This window comes from Fusarium coffeatum, assembly GCF_003316985.1.
Source record: "Fusarium coffeatum strain FIESC_28 chromosome Unknown BRIP53273_contig_136, whole genome shotgun sequence".
NCBI lineage: Eukaryota > Fungi > Ascomycota > Sordariomycetes > Hypocreales > Nectriaceae > Fusarium > Fusarium coffeatum.
In genome coordinates this window covers 394,818-412,632 of record NW_022157929.1, presented here as the reverse complement: position 1 = coordinate 412,632, position 17,815 = coordinate 394,818, and the positions used below count along the sequence as shown (strand labels likewise).

The 17,815-nt window shown below is 47.9% G+C and overlaps 5 protein-coding genes across 5 annotated transcripts; 3 read left to right on the top strand and 2 right to left on the bottom strand.

The window, feature by feature from the left end:
* Positions 1-278: 278 nt before the first annotated feature.
* On the bottom strand, positions 279-4,741 carry FIESC28_06362 (uncharacterized protein; the record flags this gene model as incomplete). The annotated part of the gene is made up of 7 exons (XM_031160506.1): positions 279-366; positions 414-742; positions 797-1,581; positions 1,632-2,358; positions 3,134-3,489; positions 3,539-4,307; positions 4,391-4,741. 7 exons carry the CDS (start codon positions 4,739-4,741, stop codon positions 279-281), a joined length of 3,405 nt encoding a protein of 1,134 aa, XP_031015552.1.
* An 859-nt stretch (positions 4,742-5,600) lies between these two features.
* Positions 5,601-5,999, top strand: FIESC28_06361 (uncharacterized protein; the record flags this gene model as incomplete). Its single annotated transcript, XM_031160505.1, has 3 exons — positions 5,601-5,754; positions 5,805-5,860; positions 5,919-5,999. The coding sequence occupies 3 exons, from the start codon at positions 5,601-5,603 to the stop codon at positions 5,997-5,999; spliced, it is 291 nt and encodes a 96-aa protein (XP_031015551.1).
* A 1,819-nt stretch (positions 6,000-7,818) lies between these two features.
* On the top strand, positions 7,819-10,151 carry FIESC28_06360 (uncharacterized protein; the record flags this gene model as incomplete). Its single annotated transcript, XM_031160504.1, has 3 exons — positions 7,819-8,006; positions 8,057-9,767; positions 9,819-10,151. The coding sequence occupies 3 exons, from the start codon at positions 7,819-7,821 to the stop codon at positions 10,149-10,151; spliced, it is 2,232 nt and encodes a 743-aa protein (XP_031015550.1).
* A 452-nt stretch (positions 10,152-10,603) lies between these two features.
* On the bottom strand, positions 10,604-14,774 carry FIESC28_06359 (uncharacterized protein; the record flags this gene model as incomplete). Its single annotated transcript, XM_031160503.1, has 9 exons — positions 10,604-12,652; positions 12,697-12,799; positions 12,848-13,096; positions 13,149-13,248; positions 13,316-13,359; positions 13,409-13,484; positions 13,536-13,559; positions 13,615-14,064; positions 14,126-14,774. The coding sequence occupies 9 exons, from the start codon at positions 14,772-14,774 to the stop codon at positions 10,604-10,606; spliced, it is 3,744 nt and encodes a 1,247-aa protein (XP_031015549.1).
* A 2,370-nt stretch (positions 14,775-17,144) lies between these two features.
* FIESC28_06358 (uncharacterized protein) lies at positions 17,145-17,787 on the top strand (the record flags this gene model as incomplete). Its single annotated transcript, XM_031160502.1, has 2 exons — positions 17,145-17,585; positions 17,635-17,787. The coding sequence occupies 2 exons, from the start codon at positions 17,145-17,147 to the stop codon at positions 17,785-17,787; spliced, it is 594 nt and encodes a 197-aa protein (XP_031015548.1).
* Between the last annotated feature and the right edge of the window lie 28 nt (positions 17,788-17,815).

The window sequence follows — 17,815 nt, the reverse complement described above, 5'->3', positions numbered from 1 at the left end:
TTATTTGAAAGATGTAATCACTCTACACGGATACGGCAAAGTTGCTCTTTTGTTGAGGCTCATAGTGTAAAATGCATTGTGCAAAAAAAGTCCGTGTCAAATGCTTGTTATATGATTACTAGAGGCATTAAATATTTCCAACATCATCATTAACATCCAAAATCCTCATCAGTCTCTCCTTTTCCACCAGCCAAATTAAGATTTCACAAGCTCAAAAGCAACTGCTTGCCTCCGTGAAAGCACCGCGGTTGAGAATTGAGCAAACCAACTTATAACCTCTAACCAGCAGCATTTCGAATGGCTGCCTCCTCAGCAGCCTTATGCCAATCAGTTCGGAGTAGGTATATATACTCGATCGATGCAACACTATGATAATTAGTAAGACGTAAATAATGACACCGATTTTAACTTACCTGAAAGTTCCAACCGTAACTCCAAGCCACAAACCGCTCAGCTTCCAGTCAAGGCCGAAAGCCAAAGCAAGAGAGACTGGAAGTGAGAGAGCATAGTATGCAATGAGATTGGCCGGGCCGCCAATTGATTGCTTGCCGATACCTCGAAGTAAACCGTGCGCTCCTGCAGCGAGGCCATCGAAGACTTGCATCACACTGACGATTGGCATGACAGCAGCAACAAGCTCAATAACGTCCTCGTCCTGAGTGAACAATAGGGGGACCTTGTAGCGCAGAGTGGTGTAAAGAGTGAGATTGAACATTCCGATAAGACAGGCAGCAGCAAAAGCCTAAGGGGTGTCAGTTAAATAATTCGGGATGTTTTCTTTCAGGGAGAAACTTACCACAATACCAGTCATCTTGGCCGGTTCGACAAGACCAGCTCCAATCAAGTTGGCGATTCGAGTTGAAGCGGCGATAGACATAGGGAACGGGATCTCGTATGATAGAGTTGTGATTGTGGTCACCACACTCTGCGCAGCCAGATATTCAGGACCGAATCGACTTGCCATCAGTGTCAGGATCTCGAAAGCCAGCCATTCTGCCTCTACCATGATCATTCCAGGCAGAGCAAGTCGGATCATAATCCACCAGTTGCTGAAAGCTCGTCGACTAAAACCGCCCCAGCATTGACGTCCATTGATGAACCGAACATACAAGAAGAGGAAGATAGGGAGGAGGTTGGTGCTGATGGCTACAGCCGCAGGAGCACCGATGAAACCCCACTGCAACTTCCAGACCAAAAGCCAGCTTAGGAAGACGTTGAAGGGCGCAACGATGAGGAGAACATAGGTCGTGGCGCGGAAGAGGCCTTGGGCTTGGGTGAATCGCTTGCCGCCTTCGAAGAGAATGAATCCTGGAATGCTGAAGATCATGACTCGGAGGTACATGCCCGCGAGACGAGCTGATTCGGGCTCTGGAACGAGTGCTCTGATGACACCTTCAGAGAACCAATAAAACACAGCGACTGGCACAGCAAGTACGAACAAGAAGCAAGTCATTCGCTGAAACTGCAGTCCAACAAGATGTTTATGACCAGATCCATAAGCCTGTGCACACAGAGTATCAAGAGAAGTAGCGAGACCCTGGAAAGGCGCCAGACAAGTAATAGCCGCAGTCATATTGGCCACTGCACAAGTTAGCTTTCATCTTCGTTTTACCGATTGTCGACAGACTTACATGACACAGCGCCGAGTTCAAGTTTGCCAATTCGGCCAACAGCAAAGATGCTAGTAACGTTAATCGAATATTGCAAGAGGAAAGTAACGATGAGAGGCGCAGAATAGCTTGCGATAGTCTTTGCTTCTCGTTGCCAAGTTGTCTTAATTCGATGTTCAGCAACTGCATGCTCCCACGTTTCGTTGAGATGCTCTGGCGCAACAGCATCAGCTCGCGGCCCCAAAAGAGGAGCCGTTTCGCTAGGAGGTTGTACTGTGACTGTAGGCGTCTGCTCCTCGTCCTGCGGTATTTTCGTGCTAAAAAGACGCTGGTAGATACGAGTAAAGAAACCATCTTGCCGGCGATGACCGTGCTTGGGTGGAAGAACGTGGTTGTCTCGCAGTAAACTGCGCTCAGCGTTACGAGACTGTTTCCTCTCTAAAGCCGTTAAGCCTGGTTCATCATATATTTGAGGGTTCATTATCGGTCGCGATCCTCCAAAAGCAACACCACTTGGGCGACGATACATGATGGGATCGCCTTGGAGATCAGTTTCAGAGACGTCGTCGTCGATGGCACTATCCTCAAACTCCTCATCCGAGCATGCGGCAATGTCGGCAGCCAAAGCAGCCTCGGCCAGAGGCGATCCTACTCGCCATGAAGACGATAACGCAGGATGCGCCCCAGAACCACGCGGAGTGCCAAATGGCGAAACTCCAGCTCCCCTTCCTATTGGGTCCATGATCAACTTGCACAGTCAATTCAGCTGGGATGGTTTTCAGATAGACGCAAGTTCAGAAACTTCTGCAATGTTCACAGGAAAAAAGTCTTGTTCAGAGTGCAACAAGGAACGCCACTGAGTCAACTGATGGAGTGATGAAAAGCTGAGTGATACAAGGTAATCAAGATGAGTTCAATTGTGCTGTTCCCCTCAGCATGTACTGAGACCAATTGCGCAGGTTGCAAGAGGAGAGATTAAGGACCAAAAAGAGAGAGAGAAAGGAACAAAACAAGATGAGAGGAGGCTGTACTCGGTATATACGTATGGACAGTAGTTGTAGTCAAATCACTAGACCCGATTAAAAAGAGTCTTCGCCTGACTGCACTTTTCAAGCTAGCGTTAACAAAGACCCGCCTTGTCGCGGCGAAAGGCGCCATTTGAATGCCGGAAAGGCTACCGACCCTTACCAGGTGGAGTCTTACCAGTTCTGGTCAAAGACATGCAATCTTTTGAATCCTGGATTCACAGAGTCATGATAGGTGGTGCATCTCAGCCACTTAATGTGATGCGGGGGTGGAGATCTTGAATAAAGACTTGTGGTTCGCTTCACGATGCTTGGCCAGAGAGGGATGAGGCTCTTAATGCTAGACCCAAGACAAACATCTCGTGTCAAACGATTGGTCGGCTACCGGACAAGCCCACAGCCCTATCATAACTTCGAATGTCATGATCCCGTCCATTATTCCCAAGACCGCCCCGCCCAGTCAGGTTCTGTATGAGGCATTGAAGCGACCCATGGTACCTCATTGCTTGTGTAGCGTTGCAGCGGAGTGTTGTACGGTATTCGTAATCCAACTACGGGTCGACTCTCCTCATCTTCACCTGCGCTTTGTGTGACGTCCGGCACATCTGTTCTGTAAGTGCCTACCATGACGGAGTTTGGCTCTAGTAATTCTGGCCACACCAATACCCCGACCTCCCATGATGCAATGCGCATCTCACCTGTTGGTCGAGCTGCTTCGCCCCATGCCTGCTTTGATATGTTGGCTGATGTAAGGAGACCCCAGTCTATAGTTGATTCATTTGATCGGATGTAGGTCTTGATGTGTGGCGCTGCCCTCTTGCGACCGCTATCAAGTATGGGATGTTCAGGAAGGCCTGTAAATTATTAGAAGTGCCTCATTATACAGACATGAGTCCAACTTACTTGCGCCACTAGACGAATCATTAGCCCAATGATGAAAGATTGGGCGGAGGTATTCTAGTTGTTTAGCTTGTTGCGCTGATTGAATCTTTGTGTGTATGGAACCACCTGATGCGTATCCATCAAGCGACCGCCGTATTTCATCTGCCGTAGGGAACACAACTTTGAATTTGGGCCGCCCGAGTCCTGTGTTTTTACAACGACTCAAATTATCGAAAAGAGTCTTTTGTAACCAATCATCCTTTGCACCTAGTGTGGCGATCGAAGATATCTGCGCGACGATGTTGGAATCACCATGCTGGCATGGGACATGTTGCAAACATCTTTTCAAAGCGGCCCAGCCCCATGAAGTTTCCGACATATCTTGCACGTCATGCCTACCGGGCACGCTTGCGACGAGTGCGGCCCTGACAGCTGAGAAGTCGTATTCTTTGAGCTTGTCGCTCAGAGGTTTGCAGGTAATCTTGCGCTTATCGTACGACTTCAGGTAGTTTAAAAGATCGATCTTGAAGCGTTCCCCACTACCAACGGGATAGTCTTCAGGAGAGGACTCAGGTCCCTGTGTATTTGGCATCTTTGGGAGTAATGGCGATTTCCATACACCATTGGTCATATTAGTCCAATCTTTCGAGATCATGTTGGCGGTGTGAATGATGACCTGAGCTGTTTCATCGTGCCGAAACAAGATCATCATCTTTGAATGGTGGGTTCCAAACATCTCAGGCATAGGAGCAATGTGAATGTTGACATTCTTGAACTCCGTAGCGGCATTCTATATCCAATCAGTAAGTAAATTGGATGTTGTGAGCCTTGAGACGCTTTGATAGTTCTCTGCTGTCCCTACAACAGACTTACCTCCAATTCGATGCGGTTCTCATCTTCACGTTTCCAGAAACCATGAACCAGGTGAACATCCACAAGGTGACGGGTATCAGGATCAAATGCATTCATCAGAAAGGGAATATCATGCAGAAAGTTGAATTCCCAGCATTCTGAGATGAGGGGATCTCCTAACAAGTCCCTAAGGGTCACTGCATCCTTGTTGTCGCCTTCTGGAAGATCCTGAATCCATGTCAACTGCCACGGAGATGGTATCGCGACTGGTTTTCGAGCTCTCTTCTTAGGAGGGCTTATAGAGCGTTGCAGTGATTCAAGTCCATCGGTTCCAAGTTCGTTTGTCCGCTGGCGCTTGGCAGGGCGATCCATTGCATTAACCTTGCAATCTGTTAGTGTTGATATAGTATGTCCGCTTAGTCGATTCGAAAGAAATCCCTTGGGGAATGTCTGGGCGAATCTGGGAGGGAGTTGGGTGTGCAGTGTACTACGCCAACAACGGCCAGTGGAGGAGATGGACCGGAAAGTTATTCGTGAAGCAAGAATCATGTGCGAGGTCGGGAAATAAATCGGACCTGCGCACCAGGGATATGATCTTTGAATGAGAGAATATACAGTATTGACTTCCGTGGAGAGCTTCTTGGGGAGGGAAGCTAAAGGAAGGCACAAGACGTCGATATGTAAAGAGTTGTGTTTACTTGGAAGGTGGGAATCAGAAGTTGTCCTCTAAGACTTAGGCTGCCAAAATAAAGTAGCCCAGGTGCTAGTCTAAGTCAGCACAAGATGACTAGGTTATTTCGTCATATGGTCCCATCGTCCAATTCTTCTGATACCCTCGATACCCTCACACTTAAGTTGAAGCTACTGGTGCTTCCTTCATTTGACTTTGGTGCATGCCTTTGTCATTGATCGATTTGAGGCAGGTGCCTGATCGTGCAGCCACAACCTCCATTTCACACACCTTATTGCTACTGAATTCATCCTCCAACATCCACCAACATCGTCTCGGCTCAGCACTCTTTCTATTTCAAAACACTAGTTCTGAACAGCTCACCAAATGCTTCCAAAGCGAACGATTTTCCAGATGTCAAAGACATGGCTTTACCGTCCTTGGGTAGGACGCGTGCCATTCCTTTCACCGATTCCGCCGAGGCCGTCTCTGAGTTGGAGTAAAGACCAAATCTCAGAATGCCATGCAAACCTAGAAATTCTAAGAAGGGAAGACTCAAAAATGCAGGACAATCAAAGGGAAAGGGAAATGCAGGAACTTCATGAGAGACTCAAGGAAACTCAAGAACAAATGTCCGACCTGCGCAGGTTGATCTCGAGAACGCACAGACATACCTTGCAAGAGCTCGAAGACCTCCGCAGAATCGATGAGCTATGTAAGTGAATATCTGTTCAAAGACTTGACAGCAACTAACTCTCCAATTAGTGACTAAATACCCCTTTCTACCCTATCTGCCAGTTATATTGGTCTGCATACTGATAGTAAGTCTTTCTTTCCTTTTTATGTTACTCTAATGTTCTACACTAACTTCTTGATCAGGTACCTGTAATGGTGCCTAGCAAGGATGAAGTTGAAGAACGGAAGAGATCAACTGCTAGTCAAGAAGAAGAAGAGACCTAGCAAGAAGATATATGGCTGGACTATTTCGTCTCTTATGCTTTTGACGATCAATTCTTCCGATACCCTGCGGTATGAGATGCTCTTTCACCTCGTGTTATTGGGATAAGCGGATTTCTTCTTCCTCTCTTAGTTGTAAACCTACAATAAATCTCCCTTTAATGTTATAATTAATTCTGCTCTATTTTAAAGCCTTCCACTTCATTAAGTAGGCAACAAAAGAATGATCTGTTAAGGCTTACCTAGGTTACAATAGGTCTAAGTGCTAGTCTAAGTCAGCATAAGATAACTAAACTATTTTGTTATTATGTTCACAGCGTCCAATTCTCCTGATACCCTCAATACCCTCATGCTTAAGTTGATCAATGGTAAGGGCAAGCACCAAAGTTAAAAGGAAGGAAGTAACTTTAACTTGAGGTAGGTGCCTGATCACGCAGCCACAACCACCATTTCCACGTACCTTCTTGAAACCTACTGAATTCATCCTACAACTTCCACCAAATTCATCTCAGCTCAGCACTATTGACAACACTGATCTAAACAGTCGATCACATGCTTTCAAGACGAATATCAGTTTTCAACTCCTCAAAGATATTTCTTTATCGTCCTTGGGTAGGACGCGCGCCGTTCCTTTCACTCATTCCACCAAGGCCAAGGCCGTCTCTGCGTCGTTGTGACGAGCAACTTGCGGAAGCGATTGCAATTATAAAAAGACTAAGACCAATGATTTCAGAAATGCTAGAACGTGAAAGGAAAGAACAGGAAGACCTCCGCAAAACCGATAAGCTATGTAAGTAAATACCTATCTACTCAAAGACTTAATAGCAAACCAACTCTCTAATTAGGGACTAATAAATACCCTTTTCTTCCCTATTTGCCATTTATAATTGCAGGGCTGTTTACTGGCTGGTATAGTAAGTCTTTCTTTGCTTTATATATTACTCTAATGTTCTACACTAACTCCTTATATGTTCCTAGCAAGAGTGATATTGAAGAGCGGAAGAGATTGATTGCCAGTCAAAAAGACGAGACACAGCAAGAACATTTATGGCCGGACATGGATGGGCCCGGTTTGGGAAGAATCGTCCTCTAAGGCTTAGGCTACCAAAATCAAGTAGCCTAAGTGCTTGTCTACCTAGGTACCTAGGTAAGCAGGCATTACATGGCTAAGCTATTTTGCCTCTTACTCATACCAAGATAAATCTCCCTTCAATGTTATAATTAATTCTACTCTATTTTGGACCACTCTGTCCTACTAGACATCTTAAACTCACCTGCAGGTCAAAACTCGCCAAACCCAAGATGGACAAGCGTCGAGTTCAAGTTCAGGTTCAGTGGAGGCTCAGTGGAGTGGCTCAGCAGGGACCTCTCCTGTGGCGTCGAATTCCGATACGGAACGTGGTCTCGAAGTCGAATGCGCCTCCTGAATAGTGAACTCTTATTCTTACTCTTACTATCTTCCTCCTTTGTTTCCATTCCTCTCTATTCTCTTTTCTGCCCCTCATCATCGTCACCCACTTTCGCGCCTGGTGAGCGCGATCGTGCGATTGTTTTCTGGCTCTTGTCTCTTTTCCTTTTCTATATCTTTGATAACTTCAAGCGCACCAAGCCTTGGCCCCCCGGACGATCGCCACTAGCTAGTCACTTTACCACCTAATCTGGTTCAACGTCGCTTCTTGCTCTTCCTACGGTCTTTCGAGTAATCTGCTTTGTTGATCGAGCTCCGGCATATATATAAATACGAACATTCTGCGACGAGCGACTTCTACGACGGGACAGCGGTTTACAGATCTTATACGAACCCCGGCGCTTTCAGCCCAGCATGCGTTTCTCTCCGCTTGCAACCCTCGCCGGGTTGTCAGCGTTTGTTCTGGCCGATGAGGTCAAGAACCCAATCTCAGAGCCTTCGGTTTTCAATGGAAAGACAGTACCGCCACTGTTGGAGTTAACTCCTGCAAACTGGGAGGAGCAGGCCAAGAAGAACAAGTTTATGATGGTTAAGCACTTCAGGTATGTTGGACTCAAGATATGCCATGTTCGGTATACTTACAAGTCCTCAGTCCCTACTGCAAGCACTGTACCAGATTCGCCCCGACTTTCCAGACTCTCTACGAATTCTACTATACTTCGAAGCCTCAAGTCGACGACCCGGAAGCCACGTTTACAAAGTACTACGACTTTATTTTCGGTACTGTTAACTGTGTTGCGTATTATGATTTCTGTATGGAACACGAAATTCAGTCGTACCCGACTTCAATCCTCTACGAAAACGGCAAGGTGGTCGAAGCGCTACGCGGAATCAAGAACATGACAGTATTGACTACCACGATCGAAAAGGCGCTTGCTAAGGAACACCCTGGTCGACCCGAACTTGTTGAATTGCCCAACCCCGGCGACAAAGTGTACCCCCCTCCCAAGGTCGAAGAGAAGCCTACAGAGGCTGCTGTTGAGAAGAAGGAAACTCAGGCGCCAGCAGTAAAGCCAGCAGCCGAAGCTGAGAAGCCTATCGATGCTGTTGTTGAGCCGGCTGGTAAAACTGCGGGCAAGTCTCTTGATGACGTTACCGAAATGCCCAAGGCCGAGGCCAAGTCTGACAAGGTCGAGTCAGCTGAGAAGCCCGCTGAGGATGCCAGCAAGAGCTCATTTGGCGCTGACTGGAAGGTTCCCAGCACTGGACAGATGCTCAAGAAGCCCAAGCCTCAAGACCCTACACCCAAGTATAACCTGGAGGGTATCAGCACTCCCTTGACTCCCGACAACTTCGACACCCTAGTCACAAACTCGAAGGACCCCTGGTTTATCAAGTTTTACGCACCTTGGTGCTCTCACTGCAAGGCCATGGCTCCCACATGGCAGCAGCTGGCCAAGAAAATGCAGGGCAAGCTTAACATTGGTGAGGTCAACTGTGAAGCGGACCACAAGCTTTGCACGCAAATGGGCGTCAAGGCATTCCCAACCATCTACTTCGTCACTGGCGCGGAAAAGGCCGAGTACAAAGGTCTTCGTGGAGTTGGCGACTTTGTCGCTTATGCTGAGGGTGCGATCGAGGTCGCCGGTGGCGTTCTTGACGTTGATGCCGAAAGCTTCAAGGAGCTTGAGAAGACTGAGGAAGTCCTGTTTGTTTACTTTTACGACCACGCCACCACAACCGAGGACTTCAAGGCTCTTGATGCCCTACCACTTAACCTTATTGGACGAGGCAAGATTGTCAAGACAAGCGACCCCGAGCTGTACAAGCGATTCAAGATTACGACCTGGCCCAGACTCTTGGTCTCTCGAGAGGGCCGTGCGACCTACTACACTCCCATCACCCCCGATGAGATGAGAGATGTCGATTCATTGGTCTCATGGATGAAGTCCACATGGCTCCCTCTCGTTCCTGAGATGACCGCTCTCAACGCCAAGCAGATTATGAACCACAAGCTTGTTGTCCTAGCAATCCTCAACCGCGATGATGAGGATCGTCTTCAAACCTCAATCTCAGAGCTCAAGAACGCCGCCAACGAGTGGGTTGACCGTCAGGTTCAGGAATTCCAGCTCGAGCGCAAGAAGCTCCGAGACGCCAAACAGATGAGAATCGAAGAGGCTCAGAGCCGTGACGACCAACGTGGTCTTCGTAATGCAAAGGCCATCAAGATTGACATGGACTCTACCCGCCGTAAGGAGGTTGGTTTTGCCTGGGTCGACGGCGTCTTCTGGCAGAGGTGGATTGCTGCCACCTACAACATTGATGTGAGGGATGGTGAGCGCGTCATCATCAACGAGGAAGATGTAAGTTTCACAATTCCATTCGATATCGGTCGTATACTAACATTTTGGCAGCGACACAAGTTCTGGGACACTACCCCTACCGGCAACCAAATCATGATCAGCCATACTTCAATCATGGACACCCTTGATAAGATCGTCTACGGCCCCAACCCTATTCCTCCCAAGTACACCATCAGCTCTTTCTCCAAGTTCTTCTTCGACATCAAGATGAACTTCATTGACCACCCATTCCTGTCTATGGGCTTCGTCATTGCTGTTGGCTTTGGTGTCTACTCTTGGCTCCGCAACCGCACTAGACGTCCTCGTGGTACTTTCTTCCGGGACGATAACATGGGTCTTAAGGACGGCCTCCTGGGTCAAAACGGTAATGCCAAGTCTGACTAAAGGAGTCGATCTATATGAGAGTAGTACTGTGATATTGCGTTTGGCTCTGCTTTAGCCATCACATATAAAAACGATCAACTATAAAGGGGTTTCTGGAATGGGTCACAACAGGATTTCTGAATCATGTATTGTTGAATTGCGGAGTTATGGGTTCGATAGCTATTTCTTTGAGATGTTTGACACTGTACATTAAATTAACCACAATGGAAAACTACTTGTCCGTGTTCCAATCACTTCCTCACGCTTGCTCAAGATCTTCTTCATAACTGCCTTGTGGGTTGCAATAACCCATCAGGAGTAGACTCTTGCAATGTGAACATAGCATTGCTGGCGGGAAATTATATAAACCATCATGTTACCTCGTTATATTCGTTTATCTGCCTTTAGACTGACTATAAAAGAGAGCCTCCGTATATCCCTTGCCTACCTCACACCTCAGTGTGTTACTTCAATCAAGTGTAAAGCACATCAGTAAGACTGTTAAGCGCCAAACCCTCCTTTGCAATATCTCCAGCATCAACCAAGAAATCAAGAGGCATCTCAACAAGCGTTCCACGAATGCGACCAAGCCACTGCTTAACCTCCTGCACACCACCAGGGAACTCAGACTTCACAATGTGGCCGTACTCAACCTTGCCCTTCTTCATCTCCGCCTTGACATCCTGGTCCTTCTTACCTGGGATGATAAAGTACTGCGAGAAGAAAGTATCGTACTCCTTCCACGTCCTAACTCTGTTGGTAGGCACGGGGTGGAACGCTCTATCGAATGTTTCGGTGTTGACGCGAGCGGTGTTGGTCCACAGACGGTGGAAGTCGGGGTGCAGAGGATCGCGCACGAGAAGATCGGCTGGTGAACCCCAGTCGTAGTGGTTAGGATCGCGGTCTACAGGCGTCCAGTTCTGATCGGGCTTGTCCCAGCGCTGATCGGGGATGAGGCCGAGATGCTTGCGGAAAAGGAAGCGACGCAGAGAGCTGGCGAAGCGGGAGGCCGTGTATGGACGGCCGTTCATGTAAGACTCGCAGGGAGTGGGATCTTCGATCACGACGGCGATTTCGGAGTCGTGGTCTCCGAGTTGGGAGCGGTCGTTTAAGTTGGCTGAACCACATATGACGAGACGGTCATCGACGATGAGCAACTTGCTGTGGATGTACAGCTCCTCTGAGACGAAGGCGTTGATTTCATCCTCGGGGTTGCCGTCCCAGCGGAGATCAGTGATTCGAGGACCGTTGTCCATGTAGCAAGCACTGACTGTATCAAGAGTGTGGTCTCCAACTTGCTGTGCTCCTTGCTGGTACTGTTGGTGCAGCTGCTGCTGAGGTCGGCTGTCATGGCCTGAGGAGCCGGAGTAGCCTCCTTGGTATTGACCTTGAGGTCGTTCATCATATCTCGACTGCTCAGGTCGCTCGTCGTATCGAGAGGAGCTGGAGTACTCCTGATGCTGAGGTCGGTCGTAGTCAGAACGGCCGCCGTGGCTCTGCTGAGAGTAACCACCTTGATACTCGTCTCTGCCGCCGTAGCCTTGCTGCGAATAGCCTCCTTGAGGCCTTGACTCGAAGCGAGGATCGGCTCCAGGGTGGCCGTATGGATCACGCTGGCCATGTTGAGAATAATCTCCTTGTCTCTGGAAGCGTGGGTCAGCTCCTGGGTGGGCGTAGGGATCGCGCTGCTGTTGACCGTAGTTATCACGTCGTCGATCATCATCGCTATCGCTACCTCGCCTATTACCTCCACGATGATCACCACGTCGGCGGTCGTCGTCACTGTCGCTACCGCGTCTGTTGCCCTTACGGTGATCGCCACGTCGGCGGTCGTCATCACTGTCGCTATCGCGTCTGTTGCCCCGACGGTGATCACCACGGCGGCGATCGTCGTCGCTATCGCTTCCACGTCTACCTGAGTGACCTCCGCGGTAGTCATCGTCCTGTCTTCTACCACTGTCACCATAACCTCGCTGAGAGTCTTGATGGTAGTCGTCTCGCTCAGAACGTTCACCATATCCTCGGTTTTGATACCCACCCTCTTGTCGAGAGCCGGAGAAGTCGCCGCGGCTTTCTTGATACTGCTGTTGCGCTGCCCTTCCTGCACTCTGGTCCGGGTATCCGCCCAATTCACGCTCCTTCTCCTTTCGAGCATCTTCGTAAGAGACACCAGTACGGGCCTCTGCTTCAGCCATTGTCCTAGAAGTGTTGATGCGATCAAAGTTGCGGAGGTTGTAGAAGCCGATGTATCTACTAGGATCACGGACGCCTGCCTTACAGAGCTTCTCGATGATACTGTTTCCACCACGGCTGATAGAGTCATACTGGAATTCCATAATGGCTCGAGTTCCTAGAGCGCCGTCGTCGTGAAGATCACCGGCGAATGCTGGAACCGCGGGCATGAGCACCCAGACGTGGAATGGCTGGCCTTCATGATCGGCTCGGACGATTCGCTCGACCAACGCAGCGCCGATCTTGTTCTTAACAGTTCTTTGCTTGTCATCGGTAGCGGTGATGAAGAACTAGCTTGTCAGCAGGAACTTCATGCAGGAAGTGAGCGACTTACTTGGTTCTCAATGTAAATGAAATGTTTAGCATTGTTAATGGACTCGATGTAAGCAGTCTGAATGGAACGCTCAAGAGGGTGACCAGATGACCATTCAGCACAGCTGTATCATGTCAGTTATTGTACAAGAGTAAGGAATGAGATAGCGTACCTTCGAATCATTTGAATGTGAGGCATATCGCCGCCTCGAGACTCTTCACGTCCATGGTGTCGTGGTGCATCATGTTCTCCAAAAGATCTGAGTCTGTTCATACCACGGCTGAACTGTTCAGTCAGGCCACCCAAATGGTCGTCCTCGCCTCTGGAGCGTCTGTCTCCGGCACCGGGCCGTTGAGGCAATTCAAGTGCATGGTACTTTCCTGGGTTCTTCTTCTTGTACTTGTCTTTGAAGATGAAGTTCCTATGTTTATTAGCTATCGTTGAACTTGATGAGTAGTTGAAGTGTCTCTCACCATCGGTCAACAAAGTGGTCAACCATATCACGAGTGATAGGACCGTTCATGCTCAGGGCAACATCTGACCAACCCATTCTCGAACTCTTGGTGCGATCAACTATAACAAGTCAGTTGCAATTCCTTTTGAAAAAGACTGGCAATTTCAAAGAGAGCATTCGACTTACGCTTGTTCTGGTTCCAGTCTTTGACGTCGGCAAAATCGTAAACTCTAGGAATGGAATTAGCAAAGTACATTTTTGTCTTGAAAAGTATCGTACCTCGCGTTGTTGTAGTCTTGTCCTGGGAAAATGATTTCGTCAAGGTTACCCGGATGGGCGTCAGCGATCGGGTGGCCTGTGAAAGGTTATCAGTATGAGAGTTGTCAATACTATAAGACCAACATACTGTTTGTATCCCATCTTCCGAAACCTGTAGTTAAGAGAATTAGCATAATTCGGTTGTAGAATACTGCGGGAGTTCATACACATGTCCAGTCCTCCCATGAAACCTATCTTGCCGTTGTCAATGACCAAGAGCTTCTCGTGATGAGCCCAGTACAACACAACATCACCAGCAGTACCGTAAACAGCCTTCAAAGCGTCTCCTGAAGCTTTGAAAAGGTCAAAACTAGTCAAGGCTTTAACTGTTTTGCCTAGTTCGCGTTGAAGGTCGTAGCCAGTGGGGTAGTGATCCGGGTGTCGAAAGACATAGATGTTCGGATGCAACGCTTCCAACGCAGTACGAGTATGGGAGGAATTAAGAGACAAGGCAGCTTCAACCTCCTTATACACTATGATGTAAACTTTGACTCCTCGATCTGCGGCGGCCTTCAACATGCGATCCAGACGGTATTGCTCGTTCTTGGCGGGTGGGCGGCGAAGATACAACTCAGGACTCAACCACCAATCAAGAATGAAGATACTTTCCTGAGCCTCTAAACATGATTAAAACGTTAGAAATACTCATAATTGTATTTGTTTGTTGATAAAACTTACGCTCGAGAGCCTGGGAGACGGCCCAGAAGTATGAGGCACCATCAACGTACCACTTCACATTTCCCTTGGATTCTCCAGCAAATGAGTGATAGCGATTGATAGCTTGTTGTCTCTCAAGGTACTGAGCAGCAGCGTCATGCGGGTGGTCTCCATGAGACTGAGACTGGTTGCCGGATTGAGGGCGACCGCTGCTTTCGGGTCGGTTGTAGCCTCCTTGAGGCTGGCTTTGATTTCCGTAAGATTGTTGACTTCCATAGCCTTCATGAGACTGTCCGTATTGTCCCTGGCTTTGCGGATAGCCATGACTTTGTGGTTCATTGTAGCCTTGAGAGTGGCCATAGGATTGGCCACCGTATTGGCTCTGGCCACCACCATAGGATTGTCCACCGCCGTGCTGATTCTGTCCACCGCCGTACTGGCTCTGGCCGCCTCCGTACGGCTGGTCACCACCATATTGACTTTGGCCTCCATAGCCAGATTGTCCATAGGACTGCTGGCCTTGTCCTCCATAGCTAGACTGTCCGTACTGTTGGCTCTGTCCTCCATGAGACTGAGATTGGGACTGAGAGTGATGCGGCTTCTCATCATCGTCGTCGTCTTTCTTCAGAGCTTGCTCAACATGCTCACCGATCTTCTTGAAGAAATCCATATTTTCTTAAACGTGTCCGAGATGTTTACAAGAATGAGTAGTAGACAAGTTTAAAGAATAGGCTAACTGTAGCCAAGAAGGCAAGTGGGCTTTACCAAGAAAAAGAATGGAGTCTGATTGTCACTCAGTGATGCTGACAAGCTGACGCCCTGAGCATGAGAGAGCAGAGCAAGAGAGCTTGGAAGCAGCTGGAGCTCTTTGAAGTGGGGAGCTGAATGATGACGATTTAGTCTCGGAGGGGAACAGAACAGCCAATAATCACGGAGTCTTTGGTACTTTGGCCAGGTATGCAGTGTTCTATAAATAATTGTCATTGGACAAAATGGACAAGTATTTATTGTCGTGTCATTGGAATGTTGATTAAGAGCTCCAGCTGCGGGGTTAACTTACAGGGACAGCTTCATAAACTACACACTTATACAGCACTGTCAAGACAACCGAAATCAACCGTCGAGTTTTACAGCATATTTAGATTCAATAGTATCACTGTTTGAACACATCATAGTCTTGTTATATCCGTTTTGTTTCCGACTACTATTCTAGTCCACCTCCATCGTTCAACTCACTGCCTAGGCAGTACAATCCCCTCTACCTGTAATAATCATATGCCCTCCGGTAGATCTCCAACTCCTCCTGCTCCTTTCTCTCAATGCAAACCTGGCAATTATCGCTGCTTACAAACTCAGTGATTGTTTGAAAATCACCATTTCCGGTGCATTCCTTGCCATCTTCCACAGCCTGGCATTTCACTTCCTCGCTGCTCTTGAATCCCAGATGGGTTCGGGTCTTGCACTCCTGGCATTTCTCGATGGTGATCTTAGTGTAGCACATGTTAACGGCTTAGCAGTGTTGTCTCTTAATATTTTGCTTGTTCGAGGATTCGTGTTGTTTAATTTTCAGCCTAAGTTTCAGCATATCAACGAGTTTATATCATTAGTTTCGACAGTGTTCATAGTGGTGAACAAGTGACGAGGCATTCGTTTGGCGTTGATCAACTGTCGAATCCATGCCACCCTAGAGCTTCGACATCCAACCACAGTTGACAGCTCTGACTGCCGAAGTCGAAACCCGAATAGCCCTACTCTGATGCAGGACCACCCATTAGGATAAGTTAATAACAATCTACCGAACTGTCACATGTACATTAATTGACTAAGACTGTGATTAACCAGGTTCAGTACTGGTCTGTCGTGAATATGTACTTAGCCTGTTGTACCTCTTTAACAAGCCGAGAGATTACCTTTACTCAGTCTCGCTATCAACGGTTAACAAGATACGCATTCCCTGTAACCGAAATGAATAAACGTGATTCTCCTGATAGCCTACATCAAGACCATGACTCAGTGTGAGTAAAAGAGACCAGCTGATGGCCTGATATGGTCTTTGCTGTGATGGCATTCGACCAAAAGCCATGTATATCCACTGTGACTGTTTATACAGATACCAGTTAACAACCTGGAACCCGAATTCAAGCTCCCGGTCCCGTCCCGTCTTCGTTTCATCAACCCGTGAATGGCCTCTCAGACGTTGTGTATGACTTGAGTTACCTTACCCAACCCACCACTCTTAATCAACCTGCCAGATCCGTACATGCGCCATTTATTCTGCTGAGTGGTGGCGTGCAACGGTACAGAATCTAAAGGATTTAATGCATCCAATTCAAATAGTTGAGGGTGTCCAAGAAATAGAGGCAACTCGGTTGATAGCGGGAGCTAAATAGGATCCTTACCTAGAAGTGGAAGTGATCCTTGCCTGCAATTACCCGGCGCGGCGGTACAGTAGCAGTTAATTTACTGGGTCCTCTCCCGCTGGAAAGGAAGTATCTTGTAGTGGCTGTAGGGGAAAAAAAGAAAAAGGAATTTCCCTGCATGAGGTGAGAGTGAGAGTGAGATTAGATCTACCTATTCCATACACTTTATTTTATACCTATACCTCGGGCTCAACTATTACAGGTTCAATTACTGATTCACTCTCAACCAACCAGCCGAACCGAGCTCATCTCATCTTAACCTGCCTGATAATCACGTCGATTAAGCCTTGACAGGTCCTGGGTATAATCCTTCACCTCCAACTAAACCTTCTACCCTAAAAGCTTCTCCCATTTCTACCCTCAACTGCTTAGTTCAAAAGGTCAGTTTAGCTTGGACCTCCTACATCGGATAACCTCGTATCGACCAGATCTAATCTTTTCCAGGAACTTCACTCAGAAACCAATCAACATTCAAACCGTATCGAGAAAAAGGTTCGAAAGTTGAACCTTCAGATGCTCTATCAAACAAAACTTTGTACGCTGAGACACAACTACAACTTATTCTTTTGTTCTTGTGAACCATCATCGTCCCTCATAGCTTTTCACATAAGCATCTCGACATGACAGAAATTGGAACAATGATCGATACGACACAGTCAGGAACAGTGGCTCTCTTCTCGCCAGGCCAACACGGCCACTTGATTCCCTATCTTGCTGCCATCCACGCCTCGTGCATCACTCACGACCGAACCATCGCGGAATTCCTCCCGCCCCTGTCTCACGAAAAGCTTCTCGCATGGTGGAAGGAGCGCATCGCCGAAGTTGCAGACGGAAAACGCCTGATCTTCATTCTTCTCGATGAGACAGAACCCGGACATCGACCAAAGGGGTCTGAGGTTAAAGGCGTTGTTATGCTCTCAATGTCTTCGTCAGAAACGGGACCATTCCGTGGCGTCGTGGAGAAGTTGCTCGTTCACAAGGGCTTTCGAAATAGGGGAGGTGCCAGGACTTTGATGTCCGCTCTCGAGACTGAAGCAACCAAGAGAGGCCGCACAATTCTGGTCAGAACAAAATTCAATTGGCAAAATGTCGTGACTAACGTATACATAGCTTCTTGACACCGAGACCGGAAGTCCTGCAGAAGAGATGTATAAGAAGTTGGGTTATAATGAGCTTGGCAAGATCCCTGAATACGGTCTAAGTCCAAATGGTGAACTCAAGGGCGGCACCTTCTTCTGGAAAAACCTGCCATTGCAATCATAAAGAGGCCGCAGGGAATCAGAAGAATTGA